The following is an 18578-nucleotide window of genomic DNA, read 5'->3' on the forward strand; positions in this document are numbered from 1 at the left end:
TACTTACTGTGCACTAGCTCATTTAATCTTCGCAAGTCTGTGAGGTAAGAACGGATTATTCCCAAGCTACAGATGAGGAAACTGAGGTCCAGAGAGGTCAAGGGACTTGCCTGAGGTCCTGAAGTATATTTGCTTTGTGGCAGAGTTGTGTCACAAACCCAGGTCTGGTTGGCACCAAAGTTCTTAACCTCACAGAACCTGCTTAAGTATTTGCAGTCTTTTGTACACTCCATGAGTTCCCCTGATTAGCTACTCCCAATTTACTCCTACCTCCTACCAGCAACACCCAGGCACAAGTGCCAAGATGTGACCTGGTCAATGGTCTGTGGTGCGTGGGTAAGCGCTGAGCAACTGGCTTCTGGGGGAAGCTCTGGCTTACAGCATTTGCCAATTTCTATAATGTAGATACTCTCACCAAGGCCAATGTCAAGCTACCAAAATGATGTCATCAAGTGAAAAGTTAGGAAGAAATGTGCACATTCAGTTCTATGAGCCTCTGTGGGTCAAACTGAAAAGAAAAAAGAGAAAACGTGCATATACATACTTAGAAAGTTCTTCCATTTCTTCCTCATAAAGCCTCCTTCGTTCCTTGAGTTCTTCTGGAAGGAATTTAGCTATTAGCTCTTCCATTATGACATTTTTGCTGTATTTTCTGGATGCCAAGCACTAAAGGGGGAACAGGGCAATGAAATACTAATCCGTCTTCAGAAAAACACAAAGCATGCCTGCTTTTATCAGTAGGATAGTCGAATGACCCACATATCAGAGTAATTTGGACCCATGTATTAGCAGGTGATAAATCATACTGCATATATTCTCTGGATATTACATGTGACTAATTACTTTTATAATTAGGCAAAAATATTTTAACAAGGGAAAAAGACGTGTGTTGAAGTTCTAAAAATCTCATAGCTTCCCTAAAATGCTCAAATTGAGATTATGTTCCTGTGAAAAAGGTGGGAGGGCAAATCTTTCCCTTTCCTTTTCTGGTTACTGCATTTACAAGCTCATGAAAATGGTCTCCATCTGGGATATCCTGAAAGTCTGGTCAAAATGTTTGGGGCATGAAAAAGCCATTTTCAAACACTGATCTTTTCCTGACCTGTCCCATACCCACGGCACCCCACCCCAATGCTCGGCTTCTGGATACTGTCAGTCTAAATATTCCCCCCCGCCCAGCTTTAGCTAAAAACAAAACAACAACTAATACTGGTGATTTTTTAATCTGTTTTTTAGATATATCATCTAGGTTATCACTGAAATTATGTTATAAACCATGATTTCAGAGCCAAACTCAGGCCCATTGGTCACTACTACCCTCGCAAACACCCCTACTCCATACATATCCAGGGATCCGCAAGCAATGGGAATAGAACTGTGTGAACCAGACAATGAGTGAAAACATCTGTGAATTGCTTGCTACGGACACTACCCATAGAGACCCAGCAGGGGGAGCTCCTGGGTATAAAATTGCTTGTTGAAGACTCTTTCCATTCCCAGTATGGGCTCTGTGTGTCTATTCTGCAGTGAACGTGATTGGCATAAAATATTTATCGCTCTTGGACACAGTGTAAGTGCGCCCCTGTGCCAATACACAGAGACAGACGAGAATATTTTCTAGCCCCTGAGTCTGGGACCCCGCAGCATCTGCTCTTAGGATGCCTTCCCAGCCCCTGCTACCGCCTAATGGCGGATCAGCTGCTTTGCCCAGTCCCAGTCTTTGGGGAAAAGCAATGACTCAGGAGGTTGCTAATCCAGACTACACCGCTGATGCTAAAACAAAAACCCAGGAAAGGCACATACGGAGATGTTAACAGCGGTTTTTTCCGGGTGCTCAGCAAGAGCAGGTTCTTCTTTCTGTTTACATGAATGTTGTAGTGTTACCACAACACACGTGTATTGTTATGTATAAGGATTGTATGTATGGGCTCCTCACCCACCATCAGGCCAGCAGATCCCACCCACTGATCTAGGCGAGGTGTGACAGTTAGCCTCCCCTCCAACCCTACACACACCCCCAGGATTATCCTGGTTGATTATTTCACTCCATTCCCTTTGTTCAAACATTTGGGTGTTGTGAAAGCTCAGCAGGTGACTTTTCTGGACCTACGTTCACCTAGAGACAGCCTGGCATTTCTGCCCTCTCCTTGGGGACAACAAGGGTCAAGGAACTTTAAGACTGACTAAAATGTGTCGTGCACAAGTCCCCAGGGGAGGGAAAACAAGATGGGCTCCCAGGTGTTCCTGTGCTACAGGAAAGTCCTCCAGTCCACCTGAAAAACAATGGTGGCAGCCTGTGTGGTTCCTTTTGGAGGACCTGGAAGCTGCAGAGCTTTTCAAGTGGCCAAATATCTGCTAATAAGTACAGCAGATCACGGGGGTGGGGGTGGGGGGCGTGGAACAAGGACTACACTGAAGGTCTGTGAGGCTTTTCTGGGGACCTGGGAGTGATACCTTCAAACCACAGAATAAACAAGGATGATGAGAAGACATCAGCACTCATCTTGTCCAAGCCCAGAGAGGACAGAGGATTCACCCAAGATTGCAATGAATCAGGTGCCATGATAGGCTTAGCACCAGGATCCCTGTTTGTCCTCAATTTAATCCTTTTGGTTCCATCACAAATTAGTTTCACTATTTACAGTTCATAAAAACCTAGATGTTGCCCCATTTTCCTGAAGGACTTTGTGAAGAGCGGAGGGGTAGCTCTAAGACAGGAAAAATAGATAGATGGCTTGAGGGAGTATTTTGCCCTAGCACAGTGCACTGGCTTGGGATCCAACAGGACACCATTTTGGTATCCAGTTCCAAATAAGCTAACACAATCAAGACAGAAAGAATGTCTTACCTGTGCAAGACCATCTTTGCACAGTGGACACTTTGCATTGTGATCTAGGCATCTTTCAAGGCATTTTAAACAAAATGTATGTCCACAAGGTGTTGTGACTGGCTCATAGAATAATCTGAAATTTAGGAATCAAAATGGAAGAAACATGCAATAAGATGAAAAATAAAAGACAGAGCTAGTCAATGTTAAGGTTTTACAGTACTGGAAAATTCTGTGTAAGGGGGGGTGTCTAAAATAATTCCCTGCTGTTGCTGCACTTCAGAAAAGCATTTGCTTTTTTATTCCTGAGCTGGATTTTTTTTAAAAATGCATTTATCAACATTTATGACATAGCTAGATCATTTTGTAACATCAGTTCTAGTCAGTCTCTTCTGACTGGCATCCAAAATGTTTTTCCCTGTCAGATCCCAGAAAAATAGAGATTAATGCCCAGAGTGTCTGAATAGATTCCGTTCTAAAATATTTAGCAAACCTGTTCACCTAAAGATATGTAAACACACATACAGATAAACACACACACTCTGTCTCACACATTTACTCATTTAAGTACTTAATATCATATGTACAGTGCAAAAAGACTTGGCTTGTTTGCTAACCTTGACTCCATTTTTCACCTAAGCAATATTTACTGCCTGAAGGATCTCAATATTGCACCTGTAACAAATAGATGACTACCTTTTGTATGAATGGATCATTTTCTTAGAAGCAGTAGATAATACTGTCAATGTGTTTATTGATACACACACACACACACACACACACACATGCATATGCAGATCTGTCTCCATATACTTCAATTAGATCCCACTTTAATTGCTTTGCAGGAGCTGGATATTTTCAAAGCAATCTGGGGAACCTTTTAAAAAAGCTGTTCTATACATTCAGAGATTCATGGATTTACTTTGCTTAAAAAGAAAGGCTCACCTGCAGCAGGACCACTGGGTGGGGGCAGCTGAAGATGGTGGTTCAGAAGTGGGGCCCGCGCTCACCAAATGACAGACAGAAGGGAAAGACAGATGCCTGACCAGCCTCTTTTGACCTCACAGGAGTGTTCAGTTGAGAGGAAGATGCAGCCAGCTGCACAGCCCCCTCGTGTGGCCAGGAGGTGCAACAACAGCCTGGCGCACACAGCCAGGCTGAGCAGAAGGATCAAAATGTCAGAGAGGAAGAGTACCCGGAAAAAAACTGAACCCCCCCAACCAGAATGAAAGTGAGGTCCAGAGGGGAGGAAGTCGCTTCTAGTTGGCAGATCAAAGTCTATCCAATGTCCACCTTCCAGTGGCATGCTCCCTCTGTTCAAACAATGATTCTCGACCACTGCTGTTTGTGAGAATCACCTGGGGAGCTTTTCCTTTAAACAGCTTTACTGATGTGTAATTGACATGCATGAGCTTCACATACTCCAAGTTTAAAGTTTAGTGAGTTTTAAACTATGTGCACACCTATGAAACCATTTCCACGATCCAGGTCATGAACATATCCATCACCCCCAAATACTGCCTCATGTTCCTTTGTAAATCCTACCTCCTGCACCCCTCTACCAGTTTCTACCACCATCTCGGGAACTTTTAAGCACCATACAGTTGCCAGGGACCACGCCTGCAGAGATTCAGATCTGTTGGTCCAGGGTAAGGGCCAGGCATCCGGATTTTTTTTTTTTTTTAAAGCTCCTGGGTGGTTTTAATTAAAGTGCAACCAGGATTGAAAATCACTGGATTCCACAATCTTACTAATCTCTGCACAGATGAATCCTGTACTGGTCTCCAAACTGAATTATCAGAGCCACCTGTAGAGCTTCAAAAACAGACACCGTGAAGCTCCACTGGGTCAAGTGTGCGATTTAGCGGGTCAAAGGGAGGGACAAAGATTTGATATTTTTAACAAGCCAGTGAAAGACTAGCAGCTGCTGGCACATTCCCCTCTTTCTTGATTAAAAAAATTCTAGTGGAATTTGAGGGAAAAGCATCTCGTGGGAAAGAAATGAATAGTTTCTTAAGAGAAATCAGTTTAAATTTAACAAGCTATCCACGAAACGGATTCTCACTTATTCATTTAGCAAACGTGCTCTGCGTGCTGACGCAGAACTAGGTTCTGGCAGTATGACAAGTACAAGAAGGCATCTGACTTCTAGGAGACGAGAGGACACACACTGAACAGGTCATTGAAAAAGTGATATTTAATAAGTCTGTACCAGTACAAATAATAATTGTTAAAGTGTTGAAATTAGAAAAAAAAAAAAGCACATGAAGGTCTGGAGTAGGAGACAGACTTTTGATAGGTTCACTTTTTCTACATTTTGAATGTTATATTCCTGTTTTAGAAAGCAGCTCATTTGTTAAACAGAATTAATATATTTTAGTTATTAAATTTGGCAAAAAGTTATTTGGCCAGTTATTAAATTGGCCAAAACGTAAGATTAATTTTCAAAAAACACTATGTTGGCGGTCCTAGCCAGTGTACTAAGGAAAGAAGAAAAAAAATTTTAAGGATTAGAATGGAAAACACCAAATCTGTCATTATTCACACATGGTGTGATGGTGACCTGGTCAAATCTAAAAGAATCCAGAGAGGGTACTGGGTGGCTCAGTCAGCTGAGTGTCCAACTCTTGGTTTCGGCTCAGGCAGTGATCTCAGGGTCATGGGATCGAGCCTCCTGTCAGGCTCTGCGCTCAGCAGGGAGTCTGCTTAAAGAATGACTCCCCCTTTCCCTCTGCCCTCCCTGGCTCCTTTCTCTAAAACACATACATTTTTTTAAAAAACATTTGAAAATCTACAGACTGATTATTAGAATTTGTAAGAATTGATATATTAACAAGGATGTTAATAAATATACATACACACACAACTGTATTCTATACACCAGCAAAAAAAACATAAGAAAACGTATTTTTAAAAAGGTAACATTTACAGTCACATTTAGAAATCAAGTGTCCAGGAAGAAATCCAACAAAAGCTGTACAAGACCTATGATGGAAAGAACTATAAATACCTCATTGAAAGGAAGTAAAGAAGACCCAATTAATCCCAATAAAAATCCCAATGGCTTATTTCAGATGTTTGTTTTGACTTGACAAGTTGATTTCTAAACGGTATAAGGCAAGGCAAAGGGTCAAGAGGACCAAAGACACTTCTAAGGGCAGCACTGTGGGAGGACTGGCTCTACCAGACATCAGACCTTATTATAAAGCTGTAGTGATTAAAACAGTATAGGGCTAGCACAAGGACAAATCCGTAAATAGACTAGAAAGCCCAGAAATAGATCCAGACCCAGATTCTTCGTTTATGACAACTGTGGCACTTCAAAGCAGAGGGGGGATTTTTCAGTACATGAGTAGCATTCTCAATAAATGCTATTTGGGATAGCGGGCTGTCTGTATGGGGGAATGAAGTTGGGTTGTTCTCACACCATACACAAAAATCACTTTCATGTGGGCTGGAAAGGTAAATGTGAAACAGTGAAGCTTTTAGAAGACATAAAAGAATATCTTGATGATCTCAAGGTAAAAGAAAAAAGATTTCTTGGGCAAAACATGCACAAGGAAAAAAAAGCCACTAACTATAAATGAAAAGATTGATAAATTTCATTGCATTAAAACAAAGAACTTGTAAGTTCTTTAAAGGATGCCATGAAGAGAGCAAAAAGGCAAGCCACAAGTGGGGGAAAGTATTTTTAGCACACATGACTAACGGGGGGCTTGTGTCCACAACATACATAAAGCTCCTAGAAGTCGGTAAGAAAAAGAGAGATAACCCAATCAAGAAGGAAAAAGATTTATATGCACCAGCATACATAGAAACTTCTCATAGCAACGTTGTCCATAACAGCTCCAAACTAGAAACAGCCCAAATATCCTTCTGAAATAGAACAGAGGAAGAAACTGTGGTAGATTCATACAATGGGCCACTATACATGAATGAAAATGAACAATCATCACCAGTACACAGTAACGTGAATAAACCTAATACTGTGGAAAAGAAGCCAGAACAAAAAGAAATGTGTTCCGGATAGTTCGATTTATATGAAGTGTTTTAGAAACAGGTAGAACTAAATTATACCATTTAGAGTTGCATACATGGGTAGGGGGTAAAACTGTTTTTAAAAAAGAAGAGAGAAAAATCAAGAAAGACAGTGGCTTCAGTGGGCAAGGGGCAAAGAGATGTGATTCAGAAGTGGCCCACAGGAGGCTTGTGGGGGTCCTGGCCACATTTTATTTCTTGAACTGAGAAGGACTGTATGAGTATCCTCCCTACAGAATTTTGTTAAGAGAGTACAATTTTAATTTTATGTACTTTTCCACCATGTGTGTTTCACAATTTAGAATGTTTCTCACAAGTGTAATTTGCAGGCGGATTTGGAAACCATTGCCGTGAGCTCCTGCAGCAGCCAAATCCAGAAAGTCCCACTTCCCCAGTAATTTGAGTCCTATGAATCTGAAAATTTGTTACACACCTTAGTCAATGACACTAATGATGATGATGATTGAGGAATCTGTACCTGCTGAACTGTTTTTTCCCGAGAACTTCAAAATCGGGCCTTTTGTAAAACAGCAGTGGCATCACTGGCTAATTCACTGCAGTAAATACTGACATTTAATGAGCAGATGAACGAAACAGACCCAAAAGGAAACAGCAACTCTCAGCAAGAACTGTGATTAAAATGCCCCCCGAGCTGAGTGGTCGCCGACGGGAAGGCTGCCAACAGACACTGCATAATGACTGTTTTGAAATAATTCAAAGTTCAGATGCTCAGAAGATACCACCTTTTAAGACTCAAGTCGCTTCTATATTCGGGGCTACGCTGCTCCTCTCCAAAGGATGATGGAGTAAAGTGACAAGAGACAGAGGGAGTATATTTCTCTTGCGGTTCTTGGTGTGTGTAATACTGTTTTTCAAATAAATTAACTTCATGTATTACTACTGAGGAAATTAAGACTCAGACAGGTTAAGCGACTTGCCCAAGGTCACACAGCTAGCTAGGAAGTAGCAGGGCTTGGGGTGTGAAGTCACACCTTGTTCCCCAGCTCATCTTCCTTCTCCACTATATGACACAGCAGCAACAGCGTGCACACCTATATCTAGAACAGACATCATCCATCCGTGTGTAGACATACCGACAACACAGTTCTCTCTCTCCCCATTCCAGAGAGAGAGAGAGAGAGAGAACTCTGTATATAGAGATAGAGCTAGATATAGGTATATACTTGAAGTCCTCTCCATTTTATTTACCACTAGGTAATGATTACAGGAAACACTTGAGGGAGACATTTATAAATCAGAGTAGAGTCAGATTTTCTCACAAGAAAGCATTTTACATTGTCACAGTGGTGGAGTAAACAATAGTAATAATAAATGCTTTCAGTTACATGTCAGCCCAGATAAAATGCTTGGCTTGTCTAGAAATAGCTATCTTTTCCCACCAGTTACATCCTTGTATTGTGTTCTTTTGCTGCTATCAAAGGAGAGCGAAGAGGGAATGAGAAGGAGGGGGGTGGAGAAAGAGAAAGAAAAAGAGAGAGGGAAGGAAGGAAAGAGATGGTGGGGCCGACTCCTTAACACCCAGCTATTTGAGTAGCTAAAACTAGGTTAAATACAAAGTTTTCATTTCAATTGACAAAGAGGTCACTGGGCCATTAGGTAACTGGTTCAAATATCAAGCATTCTTGTTCCACATCTCGAAATATCCTTGTCACCCCAAAGGCGATGTTCCACAACAGCCCCAGAGGGGGCCCCCACTGGTGAGAGATTCCAGCTGGCTAAATCTCAAGGGGTTTCCAGTCACGAAAGAATGGGGGGCAGAGTTCTGAGGGGTTAGAATTAGGAAACAACTTCCCTCAACAGAGCTCTCCCAATTCAGCCAGGGGAACTTGGGAGACAGGAAAGTGTCTCATGACGACACGCTCCAATTCTTATCCCACTCACTTTTTCCACCCTTTTCCCTGTAAGATGTACAAGCGGCTCCCGAGTTTTCCTCTAGAGTCGGATGAACTTTGCACTCCAACTTGTCTTCTACTAACGCAGTGCCACGGGACTGGATTTCATTCTAGAGACTCGCAGAGGAGGTACAAATGTCTAGTTTCATGACCCAGTAGATGGTTTGAAAATATCTCAACCCTTAGACACCCTCTCCCCCAAAGACACATGAGGGTCATAATAGAACCTGACAATAATCCTAATGACAATAAAAAGGAAAAAAAATCACTAGAGGTGGAAACAGGAACTTTGACAAGACTGTATTCAAACAAAGCATGCACAAGAAATTGCTTCTGTCAACATCTGATTTCTGCCTTACAGATAAACCCTGTTGGGAGGGTGTTTCTGACTCAGGACTATAGTTTTTTTTTTAAGGTTTTGTTTATTTATTTGAGAGAGAAGGAAAGAACACAAATGGGGGGAAGGGCAGAGGGAGAGAGAGAGAGAGAGAGAGAGAGAGGCAGACTCCCCATTGAGTGGGAAGCCTACATGGGGCTCGATCCCAGGTCCCTGGGATCATGACCTGAGCTGAAGGCAGATGTTTAACTGAGCCACCCAGGTGTCCCAAGGGCTACAGTTAAGAGCCTTGCGGCCAGAAAAGCTCTCTGGACTTGGCGGGTTCCTCTGCACTCTGAAGCAGCTGGGGTCCCCTTAAAAGTTACCAGCCTATATACTACAGCTACCCCAAACAAAGATGGGCTTTTGTTTTGAAGTCTCATTTAGAACAGAGGGGCAGGATAAGGGAAATAATGGCTTTTAAGCTCAGGGTGAGCAAACCAGAAGGGGGTCTTATCCTCTTGGTGTTTATTTCTTGGAGCAAATTTCTAACCCTTCTCTGAAGCCCCCTGTTGAGATCAGGGACAAACAAGATGAAAGGGAGAAAGCAGAGGAAACAGAACAAAAGAACTCCAACCTCAGGATTCTGAGCCCTCGGCAAAAACACAAACAGGATGAGTCTGTGTGTTTGATTTTGTGTTGGCTGGATCTTGGGAGGAGTATTAAGGAAGATACGTCCAGCCAAAGACCTGGACTTTCTGAACAAGCTAAACCAAGTCTAGCAAAGTCTGACAACCTGAAAGACTGTGGCTTAGAGGAATGATGGTGGAGGTCCCCTTCTTTGCTTGGAAGCAGACGTTCTGCCTCGTATCCTGGCTCCTCCGTGACCCACCTGACGCTTTGTTGTGAGGGGGACGGGGAGCTGGTCAAAGGGAACTGGTAACATGACCCATCCTGCTCTCACCTACTCCACCTAAAACTCCCCAATTGTATCTGGAAGGCTTTCTTTCGGTGCTGCTGTATTCATCTGCCCAACAGTTCATTTTCAGGTCTGCCCGAGCTCAGAAGCAAATCTGACAATTCGATTTTTTTTTAAGATTTTATTTATTCATTTGACAGACAGAGATCACAAGCAAGCAGAGAGGCAGGCAGGCAGAGAGAGAGAGAGGAGGAAGCAGGCTCCCCGCTGAGCAGAGATCGGTGCAGGGCTAGATCCCAGGGCTCTGAGATCAGGAAGGCAGAGGCCCAACCCACTGAGCCACCCAGGCAATTATTTTTAAGAGGAAGAAAAAGTACATGTCCAGGTAATGGGCTCCTTACTCATTTTTATGCGTACGGTAAAAGTCCTCCAGATACAAAAGCACATGATTAATATGGAAGGCATATGTGCTTGCAAAGGGCAAGAAAACACCCCAGGATCCTTGGGGGTGGCGCTGGATCCCACTGTGTGGTAGACCACAGGATTTTTCTTAACATCTCTTGGGTCAACCATCTTAATAACTTTTATACAAATGTCTCAGCCTTCTTTTAATGCTATTTTGGAAAAAAAAAAAAAAAGCACTTTTCAGAATCTACCGAAATCTGTGGACCTTTGGAAACACACACACACACACACACACACACACACACACACACTCTCTCTCTCTCTCTCACACACACACACACACACACACACACATTTTTACATACAACTTCAGGGAATTCACAGATCTTTGAGAATCCATACAAAGAACTTCCTCAGGGGTCCGTGGGCTTAAAGAATCTCTGGTCTAGAAAAAGAGTTAACATACATGGAGTATTTATTATGTCAGGCACTATTCTAAGTGTGTTTTAAATAGATTCTCTCGATTAATCCTAACAACCTCATAGGCTGGGTACTACTCTTCTCTATTTTACTGATGACAAAACAGTGGCAGAGAAAAATCACTTGCTCTAGGTCAAACAGCCAGTAAAGTGGCAGAGCCAGGGTTCAAGCCCAGGCCATCTGGCTTTGGAGCACCTCCTCGTAGCCACAAAGTCACAGCTGTGAAAGGAACTGAACTAAAGTCCTATTTTTCACACAGCCCAAGCTTGTACCAGCTTCCTTTTTCCCGAGGGGGGTGGGCAGGTGTGTGGATAATTCGCTTCCCCACTGGGTATAAAAGGGATGCCTGGCCAAGTGATATTGTTCTGCTACTGATATTGTTCAAAACGAAAACCAGTCAGGCCCTCCATTTGGCTTCCAAAGAACAGGCCTATGGCATTGACATTAGCCCTTGAGCTTTGGGATCTTGATCTAGTAGGTGAGACTGGTTCCAGGGTCATGAACTCAAATACCTACAAGGTACCAGGAAAATAATGCAAATATGAGACACAGGCAATTGAGAGAGAGGGGAACCATGGCCAACTAGAGAGTGTCTGTCCTCTCTCTAAACATTCACATTTAACAACAACCCCCCCCAAAAAAATCCCATGAAGGCCAAACCAAAGACATTCAGAGTGTGGCCCTAAGTGTGAGCTCTGAGTAGACCATTTCCTTCCCACTCTTTAGGTATCTCCAAGTCAGGAGTATAGGGAATATAACCTGTAAGCAAGGGACACAAGCTAGCCCACGTGACCAACAACAGCATGATTTTCATTCTGTTAGAACCATGCTTTTCCGTGCTAACCAACCAAACATAGGTCACTAGCCCAAAGGTCCGGAGTCCCCAGAAGAAGAAGCCTTGGGCAATAAGTGATAGCCCCCATCACATACCTCATACACAGGGCGCATTCAAGGTCAGACGCATCCACAAAAGATGGCAGTGGAGCACTGACAGCAGCCTCGGCCCCCTGCTCAGCCAGAGGATCTGTGATTTAGAAAGCAGTAAGTCAGAGATGGACCAACCTTACTTTCACAGACAGCACTTCTGAGGCAAGAGAACCCCATGGGTGTTTCAGCTTGCCGCTCTCAACCTGCCTCCCAGAGGGTAGATGCAGTGGCCACCCGAGCCACCGGGAGTGGGATACCCGGAAAGAGGCTCTGGGAGGCTTCCGGCAGCCCCACAGGAAGAAAAATGTGAGTCTGGGAATATCCAAGAGCCCTGGGGGCTTGACTCCAGTGCAGCGGGCACCTCACTCCACAGCAGCAGCAGCAACAGCAATCCCATGGCCTGAGCCAGGTCTTCAAGGCTGGTTCTGAATCCCAGCCCTGGCAGCCTGTCTTGGAAAGACATGAGGCTGCGGCTGCTGCTTCTGATGCCTACCACTGGGCACCCAACTGGGAGGGAGGAGGGCAAGGCCTGGTCACACCACCCCGTGCCTCCATTCCTAGAATGGAGACGAGGGTAGGGGCAGGTGGGCCTGGGAAGAGGCGACACCACCAAGGGCGTGAGGTGTCAGTAGTCGATACGGGCCCTGACTTTATGCCTTGGCTTTTCCTTATTATTAGTGAAGCCCAACAGTGTGCTAACAACCATGTGGGCTCTTTCAAAGGCCTCACGGCACCCCAAGGTGGCACAGCTCAGTGCCAGAGCTGGGCCACACACCCAGAGTCGGCGGAGCCCGCCGAGTCCCCCACAGAGGCTAAGTGACCGGTAGATGCCTGTGAGTCCTGGCCCTGCCCCCTCCAAGCCCCTTTCTCCCTGGGGAGAGTCAGTACCTGGCTTCAAGGCTTTTGCAGGCACCTCTGGATCTTGGGTTTCAATTTGACAATGCTTCCTTTTCTTTTCGTGGCATTTGCCAGCCTTGGTGGAGGCAGCTTCTGCAGAGGCCGCGTCCCCCTTCTCCGCCTTGTCTCCTGCCTGGCCTTTCTGGTCGCCTTGCTTCCCCTCCCCCTCTACTTTAACTGGGTTTGCCAGGCTGCCGCGGTCTCCCCCCGCAGCTGCTTCCTCCTGACTAGAACAGCGTGGGAGCTCCGGGTTGTCCTGGACGGAGAAAGAGCCGAATGTCAGTATCACCTTAGGACCAGCATCGTCCTCTGACACTGCTACCGACTGGGGACAGAAAGAAAACTACAGAGCCCTGATCGCTGAGTAGACACACAGCTTAACTGGGGTGGGGGGGGCAGTCAGAAGACATACTTCCTACTTCCGACCACCCAGCATCGGCAAAGAAGGCATGCCGGGCCTGGGTGAAACAGAAGAACTTCCCTAGGCAAGGACAGAAAAGCGCGTAGAGGACAGACACCTTGGGCTGTGGTGAAGGGGACAGATAGAGAGTGGGGCACCTTCCCCTCTCCTGGGCAAATCTTTCCCCAGTTACCACCTGAGGGAAACCAAGGCACGCAATGAGCGTGGATCCTATCTCCCAATCTCCTGCCACTCTCTCTGCCACTTCAGGCCATCTGAGAGCCCCACCTCCAAAGGGACTTTCGCTAAGGCTTTGGCACAGGTGTGTTCACAGGCCTGCGGAGTTCCCTTGGGTTCCAGAGCTCTGCGTTATACCAGTCAAAAGAACTCCGTGTCATACTAGCCAAAAAACAAACTACTCTTTTGACTAGATTTTGAGTGAGATGTCTGAAAAAGAGACAAGTCACTTGGCAAAACGACCAATAATGTCCCTAGTCTTTTCAAGACTTTTTGTCCAGGAGAGGGCATTTGACAATGGATCTAGAAATAAATCCAGTGACAAGGTGTTTGCAGATTTATCTGGCGAACCCTGAACTCTGCTCTAAATCCATAGTCCGCAAGTCCCAAAATGCTCATGTTGTTTTCTTTCCCTTCAACCCCTAGTCCCTCCAAATGGTAGACAGATGGAAAATGGGGAGTGTATAGTCGGGAGAGGATGGTGAGATGAGAAGAAAAAGGATATGGGGTTTCTCAGTCTCTAACCTGGGGAGATCAGGGGATCTGCAGCCCCAGAGCCGTGTGGCACCCTCCACTTCCTCTATGCCCCGAGCACTGTCCACATGGGGGTACACTGCTTTGCAATGCAAAGTTTATGTGGAAGCCCAATTCCCCTTTCCCCACAACTGGCTCACCCTGGAAAGCCAGGGGTGCCATCTTCCCTCACTTCTGATTGAGCTGCAGTGAGAAGTCACTCCAGGCACTTCTTCAGGCAACTAAGCGTTCTCAGTCATCTACTGATGATCTCAAACATTACTGAAATGCACTAGGTGTTCTCTGACTTCTGAAGATACTCGGTTCTGCCCCGTTTTTTGTTTTTGTTTTCTTAAGTCAGGCACACTTGCATTTTATTCCTTTTTAAGAGCGGGGAGAGAAGCAGGGGAAAATATAAGTTTCCTGCCTGTCAGAGAACCCAAGAAGCCGTGGAGATCACAGGGCTTCCACACAGGGGAAGAACACACGGCAAGGATTGGGGCGTGTAGGGAGACCATTGCCTCAACGTGCCTAGGTTTTCAGGGCTAAATTCTGTCTTCAAGTCTGGACTTCTGAGCCCCAGCTTCTGCCCACTTACTCTCTGCTGAGAAAGCCGGGGCCTAGAGCCCATTCCTCCGTGGTTCTGTTTTCTTGTTCCCAAAGATGGGCACAAATACCCATCTCCCTCCCAGGGACTTAACTCTTCCCAAATTGCTTCCCTCTTCCCAGCTGCAACTACGTCCTGGAAGTCTACTGATGTGTAAGACTCCATGGGGGAATATAAAATTACCTCTACTTGGGGATCAAATGGGGTTGTCTTTGCACAGGGAACTCCGCTGGTGCTCAAAGACCAGCAGCTTGAACAAACAAAAAAAGCAGGAAAGGAGGGGTTGTTAGGCCTCTTCCCAGGCTCCACCCCTAAGCTGATAAAGCCGCCTGGATTGAATGGTTCCAGGGGAAGCGGGCCAACTCCTTTTTCCTTCTGTCAAATCTCTCTCTTAGCTGGATCTGATCAAGAACTGAAAAAATGAAGGTAATAAACCAAACCCCCCTGGGACCATGCCTGAAATCTGGTTTTATCTGTAAGAAATAACCTTCTAGCAAAGAACACAACCACTAGTGAATCCATTTCTTCCTTCTCAGGAACCGAAGGAGAGGTAGGGCTCACTCCCACGTTTGCCCACACAACAGCCAAATGAAGCATCGCGAGCGAGCTGGGTGAGTTGAGTTTTACCTGTGACAACTTTGGTAGATTATGACTGGTGCCTTCAGTAGCCATTGATTCTACGTGTTCCTTTAATCTAGGGTGAGGTGCCAACAACTTCAGGATATCGGGAAAATGTTCCTGAGAGTCCCCCGGGACTGATGGTGAAAAGAAACTAAGGAGAAGCTGTGACATAAAACAGAAGACTTCACTGCTTAAGTTTCTACAGGTGCTTGGGTGGTGGGGGTGGGGGAGGGGGAGGCAGGGGCAGGGGACACAGCTCGTAGGGTGAAACTCCAGGGAAGCAGCCTGGAACCAGAGACCCCAACGTACCAGGGCAGGGGGCCTCAGTTTGGCGTGCACCCGAGCTACCTGGGGAGCTAATGAACACCCCAGGTTCCAAGTTCCCACGCCTGGCTCCCCCAGGTCTGAAGTGTGGCCCTAGAATCTGGATCTCAAAATGGCATCACAGATGACTTTGTCATCCTAGCCAAGTTAAGAGCCATCACTCCCATGCTACCATTCTGTAGAAATAGCTGCAGTGGGAATTCAAGACCTATCTAGGAGGAAAGACACAGAGAGGTGAAGGCAGGAGGCAAACAACATGGCGGGGACCTGCAGTCACGTCCATAGCAGCCCCGTGGGTAGAAGCCTACACACATCCTCTAGGTTCCTCCATGTCTTCCCCCTACCAGCCCATTCTGCCTCCTCCTCCTCGGACCATCCTCCTTGGACCTTTAATCCCTTCCACAGTGAAGTGGTGGGAAGAGCAGAACCCAGCCTCTCCTCCCCCATTCTGGCCTTTACTGTGCAGAGACTCCTGGGTAACTTCAGGTACTGGAGGCACGCAGGCTCCCGTCTGGGGCAGGTTGCCCTTGTGGTTGGAGAAGGTGGGGAGCAGGGGAGGTGGCAGGTGAAGACACAGAAGACCCAGCAGGGTCTGGGAGTCAAGGATATGTGTTCTCGTGCAGGCTTCCCCACGAGCTGCCCGCATTCTTGCTTCAATTCTCCCCTGTGCCAGCACGGGTTACAGACAGACGCGTGGACATACTGCATGTAACACGAAACACAAGAAAGCAGCTCACTTGGCTTCCAGCACACATGGAAGTGTTTACCACTGCGCAGCCGCTGCGGTGTCTGGAGACCCACTAAAGGGCGCTCCACGCCCTTGCTCAGGGGAACAGGGTATGAACTGATCAAGGGAGGCTGACAGAGACTCCGACCACTCTGTCTGGTTTAATTTGTTCCCTTGCTGGCCCCTGGCAGTGCCTTCACAGGCTCTTTGAGATATCAGCACTTTCCACAGAGCCAAAGCCTGCTCAGTGTCCAGCGCCAGCTCCAGCGCCTCAGCTCGGGGCCCTCGATGTCACTGGTCCGTTCCAGCTCTCTGCTGCACCATAACGGAGCGCCTTACACTACTCGGTCTCGCCCGAGTCTCAGATCGTGCCACACACCTGAGTCTTTCTCTCTAACCAGGTGCCCAGCTTCTGGAGGCCCATGACCACGTCCAGTACATACTCATTACCCCGGATGGAACTGAATTGAGACACTTATCCATCCCAGGGCCCAGGCAGAGGCCAAGCGTTCAAGTCCCAAATCCTCAGACAGATCGCAGTTTCCTTCCAGCTCTGGGAAACCCACTTCCCAGGTGGAAGTTGTCGCTAAAGGAGTGAGGCGAGGAGGTACTCACAGTGCCCTGGGGCCACAAATGCCAGCTTTCAGAGGCCCCTCCTCCCCAGGAACCAGAGCTGACCTTCCGAAGCCCTCCTGAGGGGCCCAAAGGACCAACCACTTCAGAAGCAGTGTCCCTAGGATTCTCACCCAAAGAGCACGGGGCTTGCTTGCCGGTAGAAGCACCGGCTGATGTATGCAAGTGTTGAGTCACTGTGTTGTACACCTGGAACTGATGTAACAGTGTGTGTTAACTAACCGGAACTGAGAGAAGAACTTTTGAAAAGAGAGCATGGTGCTTTTCAGTGGCAGCCGCACAGCATCCCAAGGGACACGGTTAAAAGGGCAGAGCATGGACGGGGGTGGGAAGGGGGCAGAGGGGAGAAATTGAAGGAGACAAGGCAGAAACAGCAACAGCACTTCGCTTCTTCCCTTCACTACCTAAGACCGCATTCTAGACCTTCCCAGAGGCTTTGGGAAACAAAAGTTGGGGTCAACACTGAGTGAGAATAATCATTCCACACGAATGAAAGTCATTTCCACTTCAGTGTCAGCCTTAGAAAGACCCGAATGGGTCAAGAAGGGGAAAGAAAGAATCCGAGGTAAAAACAAACACTAAAAAGAAACCTAGGCCTGGGAGTGCCTAAGGGAGCCGATTCCTGCCGAGTGAACCTGGACCACCTTTGTCAAATCTTCAACCCTGAAACTGGAACGGGACAGTAAGTAAGAAAGGCCGAGGGCCCTTGGGGTTCGTATACGGCTGCCATGGCCTCATCACAGTCAGTGGAAATTCGCCTCTAAATTCTCTGCCCCGCTTCAGAACTCCAGGACACTCATCATGGACATATGTGCCCTTGTGTTGTCTGGCATTTTTAGTGCACTGTATGACACATGCAGGGCTGGAGGGTCCTTGAGGACCGAGACGGTGGCTTATGCCTCTTTGGGTCTCCAGAGCTTAGCATGGCCCTTGCCCCTATCCCGTCAGGCGGTTGAGGAAGTGACACTAGCAGGTCTACAAAAGTGGCTGGCAAGAGAGGTCGACCCAGCTGATGACACCAGAGCCTCTCAGGCCAAGTAGGAAATGGAAATGGATGAACAAGAGTAGAGAGACCACTCGCCCCTGGATCTGACCCCTGCCTCTGCTGGCCTTTGCACGCTCTGCCCCCAAAGTCAAGATTCTTCTAACCAACCTTTGGCCATCCCCCGCCCCCAGAACCGGATGGTGCCACTGCTGCTCTCCACCCCACCCCCTCAGCGAGCACCAAGCCCCCTGGCATGTCCTCCTGGGACGAAAGAATGGTGGAATGGCTAAGAAGGCAGACCCTGGAAGCAGATAGAGTTGGGTTTACATGCCTTTTCAGCAATCACCAGCTACATGATCTCAGGAAGTCATCAAATCTCAGCTTCCTCATCTATCTCCTCGGTAATGTGGGGGATAAGTAAGAGCAGCTACCCTCATAGGAATGCTGTGGGGGTCAAATTACATCCTCCACAGAAAGCCCTAGCATAGTGCCTGGTGCACTGGAAATGCTGGATAAATGTTAGGTGTTATTATTATTATTATTATTATTATTATTTACACCATGGACCACACTTAAGATTCACAGCCTGGAGCAATTCTCGGCCACCAGTACTCCTCTCAAGGACACCCTGTCCACTTTTAAACCAGGTCAAAGCAACCTTCCAGAGAAGAAATCTGTGCAAGGCGCAACCTCCAGAGCTTGACTTCTCCTAGTTCACTGATGTTGCTAAAGATTCCTTTCTGGAACCTTCGGAAAGCAATCCTTCTCTTGCTCCCTTTCTTTACCCATGGCTCTGCCAAACCTCGCTG

General features: G+C 46.6%; 1 protein-coding gene across 2 annotated transcripts in view; it reads right to left on the bottom strand.

Moving 5' to 3' along the window:
- Window positions 1-18578, bottom strand: part of LONRF3 (LON peptidase N-terminal domain and ring finger 3) — a 35048-nt gene that overhangs the window by 7857 nt on the left and 8613 nt on the right. For both annotated transcript variants that reach the window (XM_044235303.1, XM_044235302.1), the window contains 4 exons: window positions 12714-12978; window positions 11829-11922; window positions 2849-2963; window positions 545-666 (listed from right to left, as the gene is read on the bottom strand). In XM_044235303.1, the coding sequence (XP_044091238.1) occupies window positions 545-666; window positions 2849-2963; window positions 11829-11922; window positions 12714-12978 (596 nt within the window). The remainder of the gene's footprint in view (window positions 1-544; window positions 667-2848; window positions 2964-11828; window positions 11923-12713; window positions 12979-18578) is intronic.

This window comes from Neovison vison, chromosome X, assembly GCF_020171115.1.
Source record: "Neovison vison isolate M4711 chromosome X, ASM_NN_V1, whole genome shotgun sequence".
NCBI lineage: Eukaryota > Metazoa > Chordata > Mammalia > Carnivora > Mustelidae > Neogale > Neogale vison.